At 34.6% G+C, this 20,834-nt stretch overlaps 3 protein-coding genes across 3 annotated transcripts; 1 reads left to right on the top strand and 2 right to left on the bottom strand.

Moving 5' to 3' along the window:
- Positions 1-1,232: 1,232 nt before the first annotated feature.
- LOC133700339 (novel plant SNARE 11-like) lies at positions 1,233-10,141 on the bottom strand. The gene is made up of 10 exons (XM_062123837.1): positions 9,606-10,141; positions 9,242-9,334; positions 8,336-8,429; positions 8,210-8,247; positions 7,042-7,133; positions 5,257-5,336; positions 3,189-3,245; positions 2,943-3,035; positions 2,780-2,854; positions 1,233-1,670 (listed from the first exon to the last, which is right to left on the bottom strand). Exons 1-10 carry the CDS (start codon positions 9,680-9,682, stop codon positions 1,569-1,571), a joined length of 801 nt encoding a protein of 266 aa, XP_061979821.1. The 5' UTR covers positions 9,683-10,141; the 3' UTR covers positions 1,233-1,568.
- Positions 10,142-13,556: 3,415 nt separating this feature from the next.
- Positions 13,557-15,520, top strand: LOC133702060 (large ribosomal subunit protein eL43). The gene is made up of 4 exons (XM_062126240.1): positions 13,557-13,700; positions 14,180-14,219; positions 14,728-14,816; positions 15,177-15,520. The coding sequence occupies exons 1-4, from the start codon at positions 13,698-13,700 to the stop codon at positions 15,321-15,323; spliced, it is 279 nt and encodes a 92-aa protein (XP_061982224.1). The 5' UTR covers positions 13,557-13,697; the 3' UTR covers positions 15,324-15,520.
- A 755-nt stretch (positions 15,521-16,275) lies between these two features.
- LOC133702058 (uncharacterized) lies at positions 16,276-20,080 on the bottom strand. Its single transcript, XM_062126235.1, has 3 exons — positions 18,723-20,080; positions 17,680-17,938; positions 16,276-16,872 (listed from the first exon to the last, which is right to left on the bottom strand). Exons 1-3 carry the CDS (start codon positions 19,562-19,564, stop codon positions 16,696-16,698), a joined length of 1,278 nt encoding a protein of 425 aa, XP_061982219.1. The 5' UTR covers positions 19,565-20,080; the 3' UTR covers positions 16,276-16,695.
- Between the last annotated feature and the right edge of the window lie 754 nt (positions 20,081-20,834).

Here is a 20,834-nt window from a genome sequence, read left to right as displayed (position 1 = left end):
ATAATAAATCATTTGAGAAATTTTACATGTTATTTTTTATATAATATTAATATGGATTTTTAGAGGATTTTTAAACCTCTAAAGAGAAAAAAATCTAAAATATAGTGCTGCTCTCTTCTCCTAGATTGAACTAAGGGAGTTGGGTCATTCAGGAATTTCTGGCTGATACAATCCTACAATGAAATAATCCACGGATTTGGACCTGACATATTCCTAGTTAGCAGCAGGAAATACCATCCAGGACTTTTGACCTGACATGTTCCTACTAGCACTGAGCCACAAGGGATCATCAAAATTCTGATCCCCTTTGTCTCCGGGAACAAGAATCATATAGAGTTGCTCTCAAGTGAAGGGAATTCAAGGTTGGTTGTTGAAGTGTCGTCTACGCAGGCAAAGCTTCAATTCTTTTCGCTGTTCTCGTGGGGGCTGAGTCGGTCGTGATTTTTGCCCAACTTTTAGCACTGCATTTCAATTTCAAATATTCAATAATTTGTTATCTGTGAGTAAAGGAGGTCCATCATTTCCTCAAAGTGCTCAAGCTTTCTTAAAGGTATCAAATGATATCTTTTCCATGTTTCTGGGTAATGAAAATATAGCTGTGTTGTTTTATAAAGTATATTTTAGTTGGAAATGTATTAAAATTATTTTTTTATTTTTTAAAAATTATTTTTGATAACAGCACATCAAAATAATCTGAAAATATAAAAAAATATTAATTTAGAGCAAAAAATAAATAAATAAAAATTTAAATTTTTATTCAGATATTTTTGAAATTTACACTATAACACAAACGGTTGGAGAATAAAATTATTTTTTGATAAATAAAATTTTGAACAATAAAATTAAAATTGAAAAATAAAAAGCACACACGCAAGCTAGAGGTGGCAGCGTGCTTTTGATGACGTGGGATATGATCCTGTACTTTCAATGTGAAATGAAGGGAGTCCAGCACCTTTTTAAAAAACAACAGAAAGGGAATCCACCGTCCTTCCACAGTGCCCAGAAAGAAAACAAGCGTTGACAAGCAGGCACGAGAAACACTGAGAAAGGGACTCCTCCGAGTTCAAATTTCAATGTGATCATGCCTCGCATTGTCTCCGCTCTTTCAGGGAATATAGACGTGCTGTGTCTCATCGAATTCAGGATCCCCTCGTTCCTCCATGGGTGACGGCTGAGGAAAGCAACAGGTTCTAAAAATTCAAACACTCTGGGAAAGACGGGCGCCACACTGATTTCAATGAAACCCCATTTAAAATAAAAAAATAAAAAAATAAAACAATTTATGAAACTACAATCATACGAGGGTGATTATACAGATCCGTGAACCATTACAATCTCAAATACAAAAAAAGTTGCTCTCGCATGCGGATAATCTTACTTTCACTCTGTTGAAAGATATTTGTGCAGAAATCTTCCAATTGATGCAAGTCAATAAATTTCTCTCAGAAGATTGGTATTTAAGCCGGAAAACACACTGAGTACACTCCACCAGGCTAATTCTGTAGTACTGGTTGCTGCCAACAGTATCCAAAATGATTGGGTTGCAGTAGATCCTGACAATCCCATTTCTAACTTGTTTCTTGATTAGGATTCCAAAGTAATCTGCGAGACGGTGCAGGCGGGGCTAATCCTGGAATATCCCGAATGTCCTTGTTGCTTGGGTTCACGAGCTGAAAAATCAAGGGCAGTGATAAATAATTGAATATTTACAGAAAATACATTGACACAAACAGATAGTTGAAGTGAGCTAGTCAGCTTCACAAATAGTGTTTTGAAGAGAGCACAAGATTTGTCGTGTAATAAGCAATCTAGTCAAACCGTAGCCGGGTCTTCACATAGAGAGGACACTTTTCACCACGAAATCAATCTTCAATCAAGTTGAACTCTAATGTAATTTAAGACATTATTCCATAACAACTTGAATGTAGTTATGGATCCCAACTAAAATAATTTGAAAATCAATTACTTAGACTGCTTCAACCAATTGCAGGATCCAAATTCATAGTGTATGACAAAAAACCTTTGACTTGATCGTGTATAAATTCCTATATCTGCAGAGTTGTGACTGCAGTGATGGAGGTTAAAAGATGTACATTAGGATCTTAGATTCAGGGTCTTAATTGTAAGACACTTTATATTTTCTGAAGCGACGGCTGAAAATGAAACCTCTGCAGCTTCCACAATCCGCGAGATATCCCATGAAAATAAGTGAGATAACTAAACTTCAAGCAATAATTAAAATTCCTTAACAAATGAACTCCATAAATTCAAACCGCTGTTCATGGACATGTTTCAACCCTAAATAAAAAATGCAAAAGTCCATCATGAATTGCAAATATGAGATTGTCAGCAATCTCAAAGTGATACCTAGAATATAAAGGCCATTACCCAGTAAAGATCCCAATATTTTGGGGTCTGTAGAGCAGAGCTAGTATCCACGGGGGGGGGGGGTTTCATCAATCTTAAAGGTGGATTAGTTCTACACAACAACTCTTTGAGATTTCTTTTCAGCTCTTACAGATACGAAATCTAAGAAGGAAGCTCAATTTATTACCAGGAGGCTGCTTATTTTGAACCGCAAAAGATGTTATGTGGAAAAGGTAATAGGCTAAGACACCTCCGACACCAATAACAAACAGTTAAGAGTGTGTCCATGATTCTATGTCTAGATTAGGGAAAAAATCAGAGATTAACATAATTTAAGAGCAGACAACAAAAGCAAACTTCCATTGGTTAAAAAATACAGTTCAATTTAAAAGAAATCGAGTAAGTGGAATACCTTCACAATAATGATTGCTATGACTCCAACAACAATAAGGAAGAGTAATGCCATAATGCACTTGTCAGTTGCAACCTGGTGGAAAAACTAGGAGTGAGTAAAAAGAAGTTATACCTAGGCCTGGAATATGAAAGAAAAGGAAGTGGATATTTTAGAAATTGACCTGCCTACCAATTTCCTTCACCATTTGCGAAGCTTTCTTGATTGAGAAATGGATAGAGTCGAGCTCATTAACAATCCTACTCATTTGTTCAGTCTGCACAGAAAAATGGTCTTAGTTTACAGGCCATTGCAATATCAAAATTTTACTTTTGTTTGCCTTTTCTATTGAAAGGAAAAGCAACTACCAATTCCAGGATATTACAAAGTAAAATTATGTTAACTTTTCGGATGCTGTCAAAGTATATACCTGAGCCTTAAGAGCTGCTGCAGTTTCTGTTCCAACATTGATGGTGTCTTGAACAACCTAGCATAAAATAGAAAAAACATAGAAGTCAAATGTCAAACTCAGAAAGAAGAGATACCATTCTACGATTTCCTTTTAATTTCCACAGGGCTCATGGGGAGTGGTAATCAATAGCTTTTGGAATTTTTGGAATTTTTCAGGGACAAAATCCAGGGAGAAATTAGGTATTGAGCTTTCATCTTATCAAAAGGTTAGAGAAAAGCTTCTGAAAGTTCAGCTATTATCCTAGCAAAACTATTAAATGCTACACTGGCTTCTCATATCTCTATACATGTTGGTCCTCATAGTACAGGAAATATAAAAGCTGCAAAGAATCTAGCCAACTTCATCATAAGGCAAGCAATCCATAACAGAGCCAGAGAGGTGAGTGACTAGACTCTACCTTATTTGGGAACAATAGCAAGTTTGGAGCTTATAAGTTAAAAGAGGTCTAGGTCAGAGGTGCTGAGGTCCCTTTGGCCAGCAGGGGGTTGGACATACTTTAGATTCTGATAGGTAGGCAATGAGGTAGGTGTTGTGGTAATTTGAAATATGTAAACTTGATTTGAAACAGGTATAAGATTAGCAAGCATTTTCAGTAGCATTTCTTCTATGCAATCATACAAACAATGAGTTCAAAAGTAAGAATACAATAGGTTTCAGGAAAGCAAGCACTTCTGCATCAAGTTTGAGCTTTTAAGCTACTAAGCTTATTTTTCTCCTTTGAATTTTGAGTAACTGAATCACTTTAGCTCCATGTCAATGTCCGTATGTAGAAGACCTATATGAAACACCATCATTGTTTAATAGGGTCAAACTTTTACCACCTGCCCTTCTAAATCAAGTTCAAGGTTCAGAGGAACAAAGATTTCTGTTTTTTTCCTTTTGATTCCAGTAATTGAATCACTTTATCTCAACTGTTCATATGTGGAAGACCTAAATATTTACCACCAAGTTACAGATTGTTAGTTAGCCCTTTTTGCTTCCCGCCTACTGCTTTAACCATTCTTATTTCAAAGGCTACACCCAAGAATACACGATCAGGAAGTGATGCAGGAACTCTGCACTGCCTCATATAACAACCAGTTCATGGGAATCAAGCTACTGTACTGAGAACACATGCTGCAAGCTGAAGAAATTTCCTCCACGTCTATCAATCAGTTCTCCCTGAATTTTCTCTTCTAGAGGTTCCCTTATTACTATTGTAAGACGAGAGAACGTCTCTTTGGGGATGAGGCTTTTTCTTATTTCTTTCAATCCTCATTAAAAGGTAGGACTGCCATCCAAGCTTTGGGGCCAGATACAATGCTAAACCTTGAAAGTAAAATGCAAGAAAGACAGTACTTTGAGAGAATTGTGTATAACTTTCCAGTGGATGAAAAATTATATGGCAAGCCATCTAAATCTGACAAACAGAAAATGAAAAGAGGTGAGGTATCTTGGAGAAATTTTTTAAATTTTAGGCTTCGTTTGTTTGCTAGAAAGTAATTTTGTTTGGAAAACAAATTCCTAAAAAGTGGATTATTTTTCAATATTTGGCAGTGTCATGAAAAATAAATTGAAAAACACTTGTTAGTGTTTGACTATACTATGAAAAATGAGTTAGAAAATCAGTAACTTATTTCATGGAAAACACTTTCCTAATATATTATGTCCTATATAAATATATTAGTAATTTATTATTTTCTAATAATATTACAATTTAAATTATTTTATTAATATATATATATATATAAGAATAATGAAGTATTGTACCACTTTAGTTTTTAGGTCCTTCATGGAAAGTGTTTTTCAATCTTTTAAACCATAAAATAATTTTCTCCATATAAAGCTTAAGTTTTCCTTCGACCTAGAAAGTGAATTTTGTTGACAGTTTTCCACCACGTAGCAAAACATGAGAAAGTAAGGAAAGTGCTTTCCATTAAACAAACAAGGCGCCTAAAGCGTTAGTCAGCCTCACCCTGAAAGGCTAGAATTGAAGAGTGCATAAATTGCATGAAGAAAAAAAACATGTCACATAACACAAACTAACCTTTTTTCCCCTCTCAATTGCCTGATCAGTCTCATCCATCATCTGATTTCCATGATCCACTAGCTGTTGGTTTGTCATAGCTGCAAAAATATATAGCTTTTTTTTACAAACAATTCCACAAAAAAACAATTATAATGCCTGCTATTTTGTTCAGTTAAACATAACACTTTAACTGTATCAAATGCAGGACAGGATTAAGAAAGGGAATGAATTGGTATATTGGAACATAAAAGAGAAAAAAATCCTTATTTGTGAAACAAGTTAGTAAGGACTATTATAGATAGCTCCCTTTGCCAGCAAGATGGTGACTTCCATGCCCTTTTTTTTGCCATGTCATTAGAAGTTTCTTTCCTTTACCCTCCATCCCTCAAGTGCAAAAAACTACATGCCAAATCCTGAAGCAAACCAGAAAGCTGCAATTCATAACTGTCAAATTCAATAAGTTTGCACATCTCCAAGGAGAGCCCCAAACTCATTCATACCCTTCTGCTAAATCATCTATTACATTTTACCTGGAACTCTTCCATCTAAAAGCAGTCACCATTTTCATGTTACACATTCTTCAGGTAAAATAGATTTTCTAAGAACCATTTTAAAAAGGATCCAATGATTTATTGATAGCTATTCTGGGCAAGGCATCAATTGATAGAAAATCTCAAGCTTGGAGTGAACAAACTTAGGATGACATGCTGTAAAACATATGAATCTCTGGCATATCCAATCCAGTTCAACATCATATCCACAAAAGGCTATAACCAAATGAATGATCAATAATGCATTTCCATTGCAATCAGGGGTGGATGGATGTATTGCAAAAGGTTAGGGTGGGAAGCACAATCATTATCATGGTCCCAACAAAGATGGATCCAACCCTACTCTCAGAAATTAAAGACAAGGTGAAAAAGCTAGAGTTAATATTCATCTCCTCAAATGACAACATGTAACACAAGCTGGCATAGCCTAGTGGTTGTGTACTCGGTAGCTTCCTTTGGTGAAGCAAGATCGAGTCCTAATGACAACAGTTTATTTGATTATTATGTAACAGCGGTGGGCTAACCCCACCCCACCACCCCCCCCCCCCAATTTGTGCAGCCCAAGGTCCGAGAGGCCTCCCAAAAATACAAAATGACAACATGTACGGTGTACATCGCCACTTATATCAGGCATTGCAGTGAATGCATTCCACCTTCAAATACTGAACATGAACTGACCCTTTGTCAACGGCCTGCTAGGTTGCCATACATGAAACCCTTAGTTTTGACACTTGGATCTCTTCGACAGAGAAGAAACAAAAGGAGGGAGAAAAGAGTGCATCAGACACTTATCCTTCCATGGATGTTCTCCTTGGTCCATTTCCCCTTTCTAAGTTCAGCTATCCCTTCACATTCCCCAAGAAACTCTACTCATTGAAGCAAAAAGACATCAGAACTACAACATCTAACTCAAAGTAAAAGGAATCAGGATTGCTGGATGAAGCAGTAACAATTTGGAGGCAAATAGAAGTTCTAGTGAAGGAACAAGATCACTTTCATGTTTTTACTTACTTCCCTAGAACAAGATGACCAAAAATAAGCGGTGGTGTTTCTATACATAATATCGAGTGGGTGAATAGGTGAGCGAGCATGTACTTGCATATTTATTGCCACAGCTTCATGCTAATATTAACATAGAAAATAATGTTAGTTAACACGATTACTTGCACCAAGATTCAAAACTTAAGATTTTAGCATTACCCTTATATATCAAAGAAAAGATTCATGTACAGCTGAAAAGGTCATAACTTACACGAAGCTAGCAACACATTGTCATCATGTAACTCTTCATTGGGCCCATCAAAGAGATCAACTCTCTTGTTGTTTTCAAGATTGGTCGCATATCTGTATCACCATCATAACAATGTCGAAACAGAGCAAACAAAGGATTAGAAGCACGGCAAAAGATTATTAAACAGTTGTTAATTATTATAGGTAACGTGTAAAATAATTAACCACACATGATAAAAGAAATCAGATATTTTTAGGCAACAGAAGTATTCTTGTACAGAGAACAAAATCATTAACAGGACAAATCACCAACATATTTTATTCAGAAAAATCCAAACAATCATGTATGGGTTCTATCCTTCAAAATTCTGAGACAAAATCCCATGATCTTCCATTTTAAGGATAAATAAGTGAATTCACCAAGAATTTGAGAACATATATTCTTCAGTCATTCCGAAGGTAACTGAAACAGTGGTTAGTTTAGATCAATTTGAAGCCAAAATCGTTAACCATCCAGATATAATTTGCTAGTTGAGAGAAAGTTAAACAACTTCGAACAAAATCTCGTCAAGGAATGTCTATTTCTAGTACAAGGACCAGAAAAAAGAGCCACTGACATACCATGGTGAAGACTCGCGGACCAAAACTCAACTTTTCAAAATCAACTAACAATCAGATTTGAAGATTGTAAAAAGAAATGTGGAAGGAAAAGGCACAAATGCACACTACCAACAAAGAAAAGGCATTGTATATCAGGACATATGATGTTGCCAATTTACCACAAGCATCAACAAATTTCAACTTTTTGCTTTTTTCTTTTTCTTCTTTTGGGCTGGAAGGGGTGTCAGGTTTGAAAGAAATATTAACCCAACAGATAAATTACTCATAAAGTTTTTCGAAAAAAAACTGGCAAAATTTTTTCAAAGATTTCTCTGTGACTGAAAATGAAAATATGAACTTCAGAAAGTGAAATTAAGTTAGTGTTTAGTTTGGAAAAAAAAAATTCATAATCCTATAACTGGAATGAACAATTATATCATTCCCTACTTCACCCAGTAGAGAAAAGAAGACATCAGATTGTCTTTACATGTTTTAATTGTAAGAACAATATGTCATAGTTTGTTCATGATAATATCTCTTGGTGCCATACTAAACATAGATGGAAACTTAGAAACTGATGACAAACTTACTGTTTTTTAAGAGCAACATATGAATTCAACTCTTTGATCTGCATGGTAAAGACAGCAACATTCAGAAATCATTAGACATACAAAGAGACACAAAAATATTAGACTCTTGATAAATCAAAAGCCCACCATTGACTGCTTTTTCTCATTCAGCATTTTGTTGGTGTCTGGATCATTTCTACTCTCCATATCCTTCATTTCTCTGTCAAACTCTTTGATAAGCCTGAAAAACAAGAGGACATTATTCTGATTCTAATTCTAATTGAGTAAGTATGAAAGAGAACTGACAGAAAAAAAGTAAAATTAAAGTGTCAGCAATATTTGTCCTATTAACCTAACAGTATTGTATGGGATGTCCAGATTGTCACTCCTCTATAGACTTTTAGATCCTCAATTGTATCCAATCTTAGCAACTCGGTTCTTAGGGTTTACAATCATTGCTGTATCTACATTCTTAATATATTCATCCTATAATGTGGAACTGTGATAACAGAAATGGAGTTGACTATAGAAGAATTTGAGTTTCCGAATAAGAAATAAGTTGAAAATACATGGATAGGAAACCTGATAAAAGAAACACCAGTAAATAAAATTCTGTATTTGGTCAAAGACTCCCAGACCCCTTAAATTATACCATCTAATTCTCACAGAAGCTAGGAAAACAAATAGTACAACCGACATCATAACAGCACTGTATAAAACATGATTTTCTTTTTCCAAGAAACAGAGGATGAATGTTGTGTGCTAAGGTAAGTTTTGTTAAATAACTGCTTAAACAATGAAAGGAAAATATACATTTCATGATTGGTCATTCATAAAGTAAATGTTTTGCGCTAAGGTGAGTTCCATCATTTGATGCATCCTGGTTCTAGATCATCCCTAACAAGAATCAGCATAATTAACAATCGACCCAACATTGCATTTTCATTCAATATCGAATTGGGAATTGTATTCAGCCAATGTTGAACTGTTAAATACAAACTAATAACATGCATATATAAGGATATTTAAAGAGAAGGTGCAATTCGCAAATACCTCTTACACTCCCGCAGCTTCCCCGTAAGTTCTTCCAGCTGCCTACTCTGTCTATTGACATCCTTAATCTTCTCCAATTTCTGGAACCCATTTCTGCAACAATAACACAAACACGTTGCATTCACTATCAATTCATACTAACCCACCAACAACTGCAGATGTATTGTCAATTTTCTACAAAACCCATACCAATTAACCAACTAAACCAAGAACATTGACTCTTAAAAAAAATTCAACAAATCTCTCTCCAGCTTCAAATGACATACAATTCAATTAACGAACATGCAAAGCTTATATTTCAGCGTTCATTAATTTGATTCAATTACATTAGAAAGAAAGACACTGTAAAGAAAGGAAGAATTACGATAAAGCTCGAAAAATATCGGCGATCTGTCCATTGATCTCTGCTAGCTCTTCACTGATCGACGATAAAGGATCCATCTCTGCCTATAATTCAATAATCCTCAATGCACATATAAATAAAAAAAGAATTCAAACAATCAAGCTCAAAATGAGCTCGAAAACTAATCAAATCCTATTAAATTTACTAATGCATCTCGTAGAGAATACAAATAGTACCAAAAATTCAATTGAATCTCTTCACACAAATGCCTAAGATTGCAATTGGTAACTTTATAATTTGGGTTACGAATTTTGAATTCACAAAAAAAAAACAAAGAAATTCAACGATTTGAAATCCTGATCCGATCCGTACAATGTAGGTTATGGAATCGATCAAGGACCAAGATCCAAGGTTTTACAGTTTCTCTCGATCTTAAAGATGAAAAAAAAAAAACTAAATCAATTATGCAAGTATGAAAATGTCTCCTCGTTAATGTTCTGTTTTGGCGTTGTTTTTTTAGTATTTTGTTTTTATCCGATGAATTTTTATTATTGTTGTTGTTGTTGGCTTCTTAATTCCAGTCTGCAAGTCTAATAAAAATTGTCTTTCATATATTTGTTATTTCGAAAAATGATAAAATAATATTTTTTTAAAAAAAATTATTTTAAATTTTAATATATTAAAATAATTTAAAAATATTATAAAAAATAATTTCAAATTAAAAAAGATTCAAATATTTTTAAAAATATGGCTAGACCGCAATGTTAAACATCAAATGGAGTTTAAAAAAATTTATTTTTGTATTTAAAACTATGTGTAGATGCATTTTAAAAATTTATATTGCATTAAAAATATCAAATTAGTGTTTTTTTAGTATTTTTAAGTAATTTTATTGTATTGGTTTTAAAAATAAAAAAAAATATTTAAATTTTTTTTTAAATAATAAAATAATTTGATCATAATATCAAAAACATATTTATTATTCGGCGAAGAGTGTTTGGCTATGAGATTTAAAAAAAATTAAGTTATAACTTAGCCCTATAATTTATAAAAACTGGTTAATTAGTCTTATAGTTTAGAACACTATATAGTTAATTCACTAATTATATGGGCCGTGCTTAACCATGATAAAAAAAAAAAAATTCAATGCAAAAACAAATGCGCAGCATTTACAATGTGGTTTTTATTCTAAAAGAAAATTCTAAACACAAATCAAGAACCCTATACATTAATTTAATTAATAAACTGAGAATCATTTATAATAAGAAATACAAAAGAAAATTCATTAGAATAACTAAAAACAAAATTAAAAATTTAAGAGATAAATATATATCTAGATATATGATCTCTCAATATAAATAATAAACCTAGTTGTGTTTAATAACTTTGCTTATTAGAATTAATTTTGTATTGAATCATTAAAAAAAACACAAAAAAAATGAATCGGATTAATCTTTTTTTAAAATGCAGAAAAAAGATCAAGGTAAGAGAAATAAACTTACCAAGAATTCAAAAGCTAACACATATTAGATGGTATTTTTTAAAAAAATATTGAAACATTAGTATATTGGATCGATTTACATCAACTTGAGTTAATCGATCAAATCTCTAACTCAAGTCTTGAAATTGTGATAACTTCATAAAAAATAAACTGGAATAAATTAAGATATTCAATTCTTAATCAACTTCATATTAAAAGATGAAATTGAAAATAAAATTATTTAATTTTAAAAAGAAAAAAAAACTCAAATTAACTCGAGTTAATATATTAAACCCGAGCTATGAGTCATGCATCCTAATGGATCTAACAATTTTTTTATTTTTAAAATTATCTTTCATTTAATTATATCTCAACCAAGTGTATAAGATTTTTTTTATATTAAACAATATTTTTTTTTCAAACAGACCCGGCGTGTAGGCCTATACCCAAGTGCCTGGCCCATAAAAGGCCTGACTTCACCGCTAGACCCATTAAAAAGGCATTTCCCGCGTGCTATATCTCTCTTTTTTTCAATTGTTTTCCCTCTTTAATATTTTGTTTATATTAAATAGCAGACAACACGCCATCTACTCTTTAATTTAAAGGTAAAAAAAAAAAACAACGCAGCTAACACGTCATATGTTGACCTAGTTTTTAGAAATCTTAATGTTGTTGAAAACTCAAGCCTTAGGTTTTTTGTCTAAAAAATTAATTTTCAACCCATTTTTTTTAACCCAAAATACTTAGAAAAACTATTAACACCTTGATAGACCTATCAATGACCTTAAACAAACAAAAACCCTGCCTAAAAATCCAAAACCCATAAACCAAAAGATTTTTTAAGCTCAAATTTACCATCTCAAACAAGGTGAAAGGCAATAACACCTAAGCTAAACTCCTCGTATAAAATGGAACCCATTGACATCAAAATCAACCTTTTTTGTGGCTATAATTGGTGATCATCAAGTTTTTCTTCCTTTACCATCAAAATCCGCCCACCAATAACCATACACAGGAAATGACCTTGATTTGTAAGATCAACCGAAATAGAGATCGAGTGTTTGTTGTGCTTTTTAGGAGACAAATTTGCAAGCCCTTTTTGGTTCCGGATAGAAAACAGAACAAATTATTAACACAGATCGGGGGTTTGTTATTCTTCCCAATATACAACGATGTCAACTCATTGGTTCCTAAATCAAAACAGAACAAGATAAATTATACAAAAGAAAGAAGAAAGGTATGGTTATTGCAGCATATCTGATGTTACATAAAGTTTTTTTAAAGAATTCACAAGAAATTTACCTTGGAGATCATAATAATGTTAGCGTTAGCGTGTATTTAACCATTTTTGGGTTATTGAAGCACCATAACAGCGAAAAAGAGTTGAAGAAGGCAACATGTAACACTCCACCTCACTAGCAAGATATTGTCCACTTTGAGCTTCCCAGTTCACCTAAATCCAGGGCTTCCACCCAGGTTTCCCTCGCGGTTTTGTTCTTGGCAGCCACACATAACCCCAAAACGCGTCTTACTAGTCAAGGTGAGCATGCACTTATAAAACCTTGGCTTTGGATGCTCGCTTTTGATGTAAGATCTTACAATCCCCCCACCTTAAGACGAGCCGTCCTCGGCTCTGATACTAAATGTAACACCCCACCTCATTAGCAAGATGTTGTCCGCTTTGGACCTCCCAGTCCACCCAAATCCAGGGCTTCCACCCAGGTTCCCCTCATGATTTTGTTCTTGACAGCCACGCATAACTCTAAAATGCGTCTTACTAGTCAAGGTGGCCATGCACTTATAAGACCCTGGATCTTGACGCTCACTTCTGATGCGGAATCTTACACAACAAATTTGTTAGTAGATGGCCGTGATCTCCAATCGGCTACAAAAAATAGTGACTGGGTGCGGTCTGTGTAAGGTTAGAATGAGAAAGGGAAAAACAATGGCATGAGCAGGGAATCGGCTACAAAATAAGGTGAGTGTGTGAGGTTTGTATGAGCTTGGCATGAGAGAGGGAAGCACGGTGGAGAGAGTAGGGAAAGATCAATGAGAGGAGAAGACAACAAATCTGTTCACAAAATCAACTATTCCTAAAGATGTCCGGGATCTTCGATCGCTAACAAAAAAAGGAGACGGTTTGTGGTCCATGTTAGGTTGAGAGAGGGAAGCACAGTAAAGACAAAAAGAAAGATCGATGAGAGGAGAAGACCAATAAAGGCTAATTTTGAATTTTAAAGAAAAAACAAATAAAACCACATTTTTTAAACAACAGCCACACTCAAAAGCAAGTGTGAGTTGCTTTTGCTACGCTTGCGGTTGGAACGCAGGTTTTTATGGGTCATAACTATGAAAATGTATGGTTTATAGTTAGCTAAACATATCACAATGATAAAAAATACTTAAACATGAAAACTATCACCTAAACAAACATAGTCTAGAAAAACTTGTTAAAAAGAAAAACCCACCGCATAAACGGATATGGGCCCAGATGGGATTTAAATTAGCAGCCCATTCGACAAGTCGAAGCTTTTGTAAGGGGAATAAAAGAAACCCTAGCCAGGGGTTTCTTATTTCCAGCCGCTGCTTTCCTTCAGTCCACAAGCAGAGACCCGTCAAGGCAACCAACCACAATGGTACTCCCTCCATCTCTCCATCTTTTTGTGTATTTTTCTTATGTTTTGATGGAAAACAGTTTCTAAAACTAGGTTTTTTCTTGTCTTTGCAAAGATCGTCTTAGCTATTTTATAGGTTGGTATTTGAGTACTGCAATTTGATTTGCTTGATTTAGTAAGTGCTAACCTTCGGAGATATTTGGGACGATTGGATTTTGATGATCTCTTATTTACTTCATTTTCTGAATTTAGAAGTGACATGTTACCATCATATATTAGGTTGTTGTAATAGCATACGTGATTAAAATTTCTCTTACATAGATTATTCTTCTTTTTTGTCCTTGGGTTCGTTGGTTGTAAGAGTTGCCTATTTCGGTTGCTGCTTAGAAGAAGTTTCCGATTCAAGGACCTTGAATCTGTTAGGATTTTTGCAGTTAGCACTTGATACTTCGTTTTGGATTTAGATGTTTTAAGCTGTGCATCTTTTGTTTTGATTGCAGACCAAGAGAACAAAGAAGGCTGGAATTGTTGGAAAATATGGTATGTGTCTATCAATCACCTGGGACAATCTATTACTCATACACATTGTATTGTCCATAATTGCGATCTAGAAACTTGTTGTTTGCTACCTGTTACTGAAATCAAGAAGCTTTGACCTGTCTACAATATCATTCAGATATTAATTACTTTATGTGGCCTGACATTGTTTTCCCACTTCATATTTGTTCCTTGTTCATTTAGTTTGCCTTTGTAATGACAACTATGTAAATGGAATGATTCTATGCTGAAAAATCTCACTCTTAGTGCAGTGTCTTGTGCTTGATTCAAAGTTCAGGTGTTTCTAATATTATATAGAATTGAGGATCTTTGACTTGGGTTTCGTTTAAATTGTTTTATAAGTTAATTCAATTTTTTGATAACTGAACGGGGTCTGACTTCGTTTCTCACTTCAATATATATGTGATTCTTAGTTTAGTTTCCTGTCTCTGATTCAAAGTTTAGGTTCTTGGATTGAAAATTAAAAGTTTTAATATTTTTCTTGATGCAGGTACCAGGTATGGTGCCAGTCTGCGTAAGCAGATAAAAAAGATGGAGGTTAGTCAGCACAGCAAGTTTTTCTGCGAATTCTGTGGGAAGGTAAGCTGTTAGTAATTATATCATTTCTATCTAAGAGCTTGTTTGTTTTTGATGTGGAAAAGCGCTTTTGAAATTTTTTTAATTTTTTCTTTTTTTTTGCTTCAAATTATTTTTTTTTAGTATTTTTAGATTGTTTTAATGGGCTGTTGTAAAAAATTTTAAAAAATAAAAAAAATATTATTTTGATGAATTTCAAGTGAAAAACACTTTGAAAACCAACCACCATCACAATACCAAACCCAAACGGGCTTTAATATGCAGGCACTTAGCATCTGTGTTTGTGTGTGGATCTGTGATTGTTGTCCCTTCTTGCTCTGCGTTACATGATGGTAGTCTTCTAATCTTATGTGCTGCTGGCAGTATGCTGTGAAGAGGAAGGCTGTTGGAATTTGGGGATGCAAGGACTGTGGGAAAGTCAAAGCTGGTGGTGCCTACACTTTGAACACTGCCAGTGCTGTGACAGTGAGGAGCACAATTCGCAGGCTTAGGGAGCAAACTGAGAGCTAAGCTGATGTTAAGAACCTACTCTATTGTCTTTAGGGTGTTTGTATTGTTGTTGTTTTAGATACAGACTGGTTGGAAATGTTTTTGAGGATGTTTGATCCATTTGCGTCACGCCTACTCTGGAATAGTCATGTTTGCAGGTTAGGCATTGGGATTTTTCCCGTTAAGATTTTTGCTTCATTATTATGAACTTTTTTATCCGTGCGCATTGTTTTTGGCCTCATGCTTAGTGCCCGTTGGTCTTAGTTTTTCAACCTGCTTTTTTCCAAGACAAACAGCCCAACCTTATAGCTGCTTTTCGATTATGATCTTAGGACAGTGTTTGGCATCCAGTCGGACAATTGATTTTTTTTTTTGTTTTAAATTAATATGTTTTTGATGTTTTAGATTATTTTGATGTATTAATGTTAAAAATAATTTTAAAAAAATAAAAAATATTATTTTAAAAAAACTGTTCATCTGCAACTTGCGATGTAGGAGGTGTGTCCAAACCAGCAAGAGCGTTTTGTTGCACTATTTAACGGTGCTGGAAATGTGAAATCCTTCTCGAGATAAATGAGCCGCCAATTAGTTGTAGTGGAGAACTGAAACCGTTTCCGTAGTTTTACAAATATCTCTAGTGATTATCTGGGCAAAATCTGGATTAAATTATCATCTCTTAAAACCCGATTTCAGCCAGGAAAAATAAAGCGAAAAAGGTCTGGGCAAAAAAATTAAAAATTATGGAGAAAACGGGTGCCTCAACTTCTTGTATAAACCACTCATAATACTGACTGCTGCTTTTTTCCTTGCAGGAAATGCAGATGCAACCACTTACATTTACAAGTTGTTGAAAGATTTAGGCGCACCCTGTTGTAAATTGTGGCCAAACTTCACATATACGTCTCTACCACACAACCTTTGAGCTCAAACCTCCTACTCAACCTATGAACATGTTATCGAGGCCAATAAGAAATGGCTGAAATCATCTTGTTCAATCAGTCATTAGTTTATTGACTGTTGCTCCGCGCCGGGACCAAATCATACAGGATATTAAATCATAATAAACACCAAATCATACAGGATATTAAATCATAATAAACAACATTCATTAGCCCCTTACCAACGTATATACAAGTTATCGAGGCCATCAGAGAGTGGGGGGATCCATCTTGCTCCTCAATCAGCCATCTCTTTTGGTGGCTAGACTGCGGTTCCAAGTAGGTACCAACCACTTGTAGCATACATCTAAACGAGACTGAAATGATTCCCACGCAAAATTTGACGTAACTGCAGAAGGAATGGCAAAAATGTCTTTTCGAAGCAATTCCCCTGTTCTGGATTTTAACTAAAAGCATATGCAGGATTCTGAAGAAGCCCCAAAGTCCTTTAAGATTTAAACAAAAGGAGATGGCACATCATCACTGTTCTGGTGGTGCATTTGTCTTTGGACAGCCTTTACAGCTGCAACTCTTGCAGCATTGGCCGCCTTGTTAGCAGATTTAACAGTTTTGTTCACTCTCTCTTCTATCCTTGCCACATCATATGCTTTCTCAGCAGATCGCCTTGCTTCCTGTATTTATCAAAGTAACAGGTAAGAAAGAGGATAGTGATTTGTTCAAAGATAGAGATGGTACATGCCACATCATATGAAACTTATTTGTTCAGTATCCAGCAGAATTCAGACAAAAGCACCAGTGTCCAAGAAGAAAACATCAGGTAGAATGAGGTCAAAAGCCACAAGGAACTAAAAATATGTGAGAGATCCTGATGCAGTTTACTTCCACTCACATAGCGGGTCCCACTTCCATGTGAGAGTGGGAGTAATACACTGTTAGTATCTAAATTCTCAAAATACGCTTATCAGGTTATGGCTCATGACTCACTGAGTGCTTGCAGCTGGAGCTACTGCACTATCCTTAGAAACATACAATAAGTTAAATCACACAACAAATCTTGGAAGTTACTTTCTGAAGAAATACCAAATCAATCTGTTACCTAAAGGAAGCCATAAAAGGAAACTAGTTAGGGTTCATCAAAAGCAAAACCTGTACACGGTTCAAATCTTGAAGAATTCAATGGCTTACATGTCTCAAACAAGACACAAATATACCATAACATATGACCTGCAATATGACCGGTCCTGTGGGATGATAGTGACCACGATTCAAAAGCTGTTTGTTATGGCAAATCCTATTATAACTTGCATAGATGTCAAAACTTAACATAGCTTATTGTATCTGATATTTTACTCCAAATGTCAACTCAAGTTACAAACAATACATTTTCTAAACTGAATATTTTTTGTTAATTTGGTTTTCGATTCATCTAGAAAATCTTAACAAAACATCCTTGACCAAAAGGAAAACCATTTGGTTACCTGGACAGCACTAAGAACTTTGGGATGACTAGTAGCCTTTGGAGATCCAGGGTTGCCATTCTCTGCAGTAGAAACATCAAGAATCCCATTTTGCCAGTGACCAGATTGTGTTTCTCCATTTTTGAAAGTGTACATACCAAGCCCTTGCCTCCTTCCCTCATGCCATGCTCCTTCATACCGATGTCCATTTCCAAACTGATAGACTCCAAAACCATGCATCTTATCTGCAAAATATTCCCCAGCATACATGTCCCCGTTTCTGCATATAAAGAACAGTGAAGCCAGGTTGTTATATTTTTGAAATATAAATTAGTGATTGCAGTCAAACAATATAACAGCGGTGGCTCTATGTTCAATTGTAAGCAATTGAACAAAGTTACAGATCAAAGCATTACACTAATCACTAAATTAAGGAACTGGATTAAGGAAAAAAGGAATTTGTGACCACGTATTGGGAATTGAATTGAATAAAATATTTATTTTCTGTTCTCTGTAAACTTTAATGTTTGAATTGAACCCCTCAATCCTAATATTTCATTGATCTGGCATGCCCTCCTTTTGCAGACCTGAACAAAACAAGTTCTTTTGACCTAAATTATCCTTCAGTATATCCATGGGTTTCGAGAACAGAATCATCTAAATAGATATACACTATTATTATCTCCATACACCCACCAATACATGTCGAAAGCTAATTGCTAGTGCCTAAAGATTCCGCGTCTAAGAAAACCAAAAGCAGAAATACAACCACCCCAAACAAGACCAAAAGGAGAATTTAGAACCAGTTTCAAATTCTATAACAGCAAAATAAAATAAATGGCCAATTAAACAACCGACAAATCTAAAACAACACAATAGTCGAATAATATGTGCTTGCTTAAAGTTAAAATTCCACGTAAACACCTAGCATGTATGCAATTTAAATCAGCTTAATTCAATATAGACAAGTGGCAACATACCGAAGGGATTAAGGGAATAAAGCTTAAAAATCCAACGTCAACTATCAAATCAAGATATCCACAGATTCAAAGATCCAAATTTACCTGAAATGGTAATGACCAAGCCCATGCTTAACACCCCACTTGAACTCCCCGACATACTTACTCCCATCCTCACAAGTATGAACACCACACCCGTGGCATTGCCCATTACACCACTCACCAGCATAAACATCACCTGTATAAAACCTATAAACCCCAATTCCATGCCTCAAACCCTGCCTATACTGCCCTCTATACCTGCTCCCTTTAGCCCATGTTTCCACTCCACAGCCATCATACTTCTCATCCACCCAATCACCCTCATATCTCCCACTCATGTAATAGTAATAAACCCCACTCCCTGAACACTTACCTTCATGAAATTCACCCTCATAAACATCACCATTACTATAAACCTGAACCCATGACCCTGAATATGGCTTGCTTTCTTTTTTTGGCTTAGACCCAATTGACCAAATCACAGGATTTGAAGCTTCTGTAGGTAAAGGTGTTGACTTGAGCTTGTTTGGAAGTGAACGAGTTACAAGTAAACGAATTGAAGGCAAGCGAGGAAGCACAAGATTGAGACATACTAAAAGGGTAATTAAGAAAGCAATACTGAAAAGCAAATTTATGATAAACAAGCGATGATGATTTGATATAAAGAAGTAAAGAGAAGGCAAAATTAAAAGAATCAAAACTCTCAAATGCACACAAAGCAAACGAGCATGGCTGAAATGGAAAAGGACTCTGTGAACTACAGTCTTGATAGATAATTGAGTAGTAAATGGGGAGGTAATAGTATTCAAAATTGTTTTTTTATGAAAACCTGATTGGTCAAGGTTGCCATGGAGAGAGGAAAGCGTAGGAGAGTGAGAGAGAGAAGAAGGTGGTGACTGAGCCATAACTGTTAGTCGCTTGTGAGGTGTTGAAATAAGGTGGTTTTTGGGTTGTTGAAGGATTATTTGACAAGGTAAGGTTTGTTCTTGTTCATGGCAGGATTGAAAGTAAGGTTGGTGGTTCAGTGGAGGTGGGTTTGGTGGCGTGGGTGGTGGGATTTGGATTTGAAGAAGAGGTTGGTTTTGTGGGTTTGGTTCGGATTGCTTTTTGTCTTCGTATTTGTTGTTGTTTTTCAAGTTGATGGATTGAAGGATCAAAGAGAGGTAAAGGAGGTTTGAAAACTCTTCTTCCTCTGCTTTGTTTTGTGATAAAAAAGTGTTTCAGATTTCTTTGATGCATTTATAGGTAAATGCGGTCAGAGAGAGAGAGAGAGTGTGCTGCCATTTGAGATCATATTTGTTGATTACTAATACTCCCACTGCAATGTTCAAAAACTTCAAATTCAAGACTGTATTGCCATTTCCGGTTTTGGCTGACAACTAACTGAAGAACAGGAAGTTGATGGGAAGCAGGGGAGAAACTACCTAATTTCGTTGACACTGCTCTTCATTATAGGACCCTCATCTTTTCCTCGATTTACATAAATGCCACTCTCTCTCTCTCTCTCTCTGCTCTCAATCTACATTTCTTTAACCAACCAAAATAATAACTAATATTACCATCATCTAGTAAGTGAGTAGATGATGCTTGCTAATATAATAATTTAATATTAAATTTTTTTTTTCAGATTCAAATTTTATGCTTGTATAATGGTATACTGAAAATTTATATAATTATTAATTTCAGAGTTTATAAAATTAGTTAAAATATATATAAATTTATCTAAATACCTACTAATATTATTTTATAAAAAAATAAAAGGAAAAGGAGAAGAAATTGTCAAAACCCTGAAATCACCTTGTCCAAATGCAATTTGTAAAAAGATATGAGTAGTATGGTGGAGTCCAAATGCAATTTGTAAAAAGATATGAGTAGTATGGTGGAGTGTGTTTTTTTAATTAAAAATATATTAAAATAATATTTATTTTTATACTAATAAACTAAAATAATTGAAAAGCATTTAAAAAACATTATTTTAAAAGTTTTTTTTTTAAAAGCAATTTTGAAAGTATTATATAATGGAAAAACAAATCCTTACGTAATAAACATAACATTAAACAAACATGAAAATAAAACTAATCATTTTTTTTTTATCCCGATGTGGTTTTACTTGTTTGATTTAAAAAGCTAAACTGAATTGAACATTGAAAATAACATTTCAATTACTTTATTTTT

Source organism: Populus nigra, chromosome 8 (genome assembly GCF_951802175.1).
Source record: "Populus nigra chromosome 8, ddPopNigr1.1, whole genome shotgun sequence".
Taxonomy (NCBI): domain Eukaryota; kingdom Viridiplantae; phylum Streptophyta; class Magnoliopsida; order Malpighiales; family Salicaceae; genus Populus; species Populus nigra.
The sequence above is the reverse complement of the archived record's forward strand: the minus strand, read 5'-3'. Positions and strand labels throughout refer to the sequence as shown.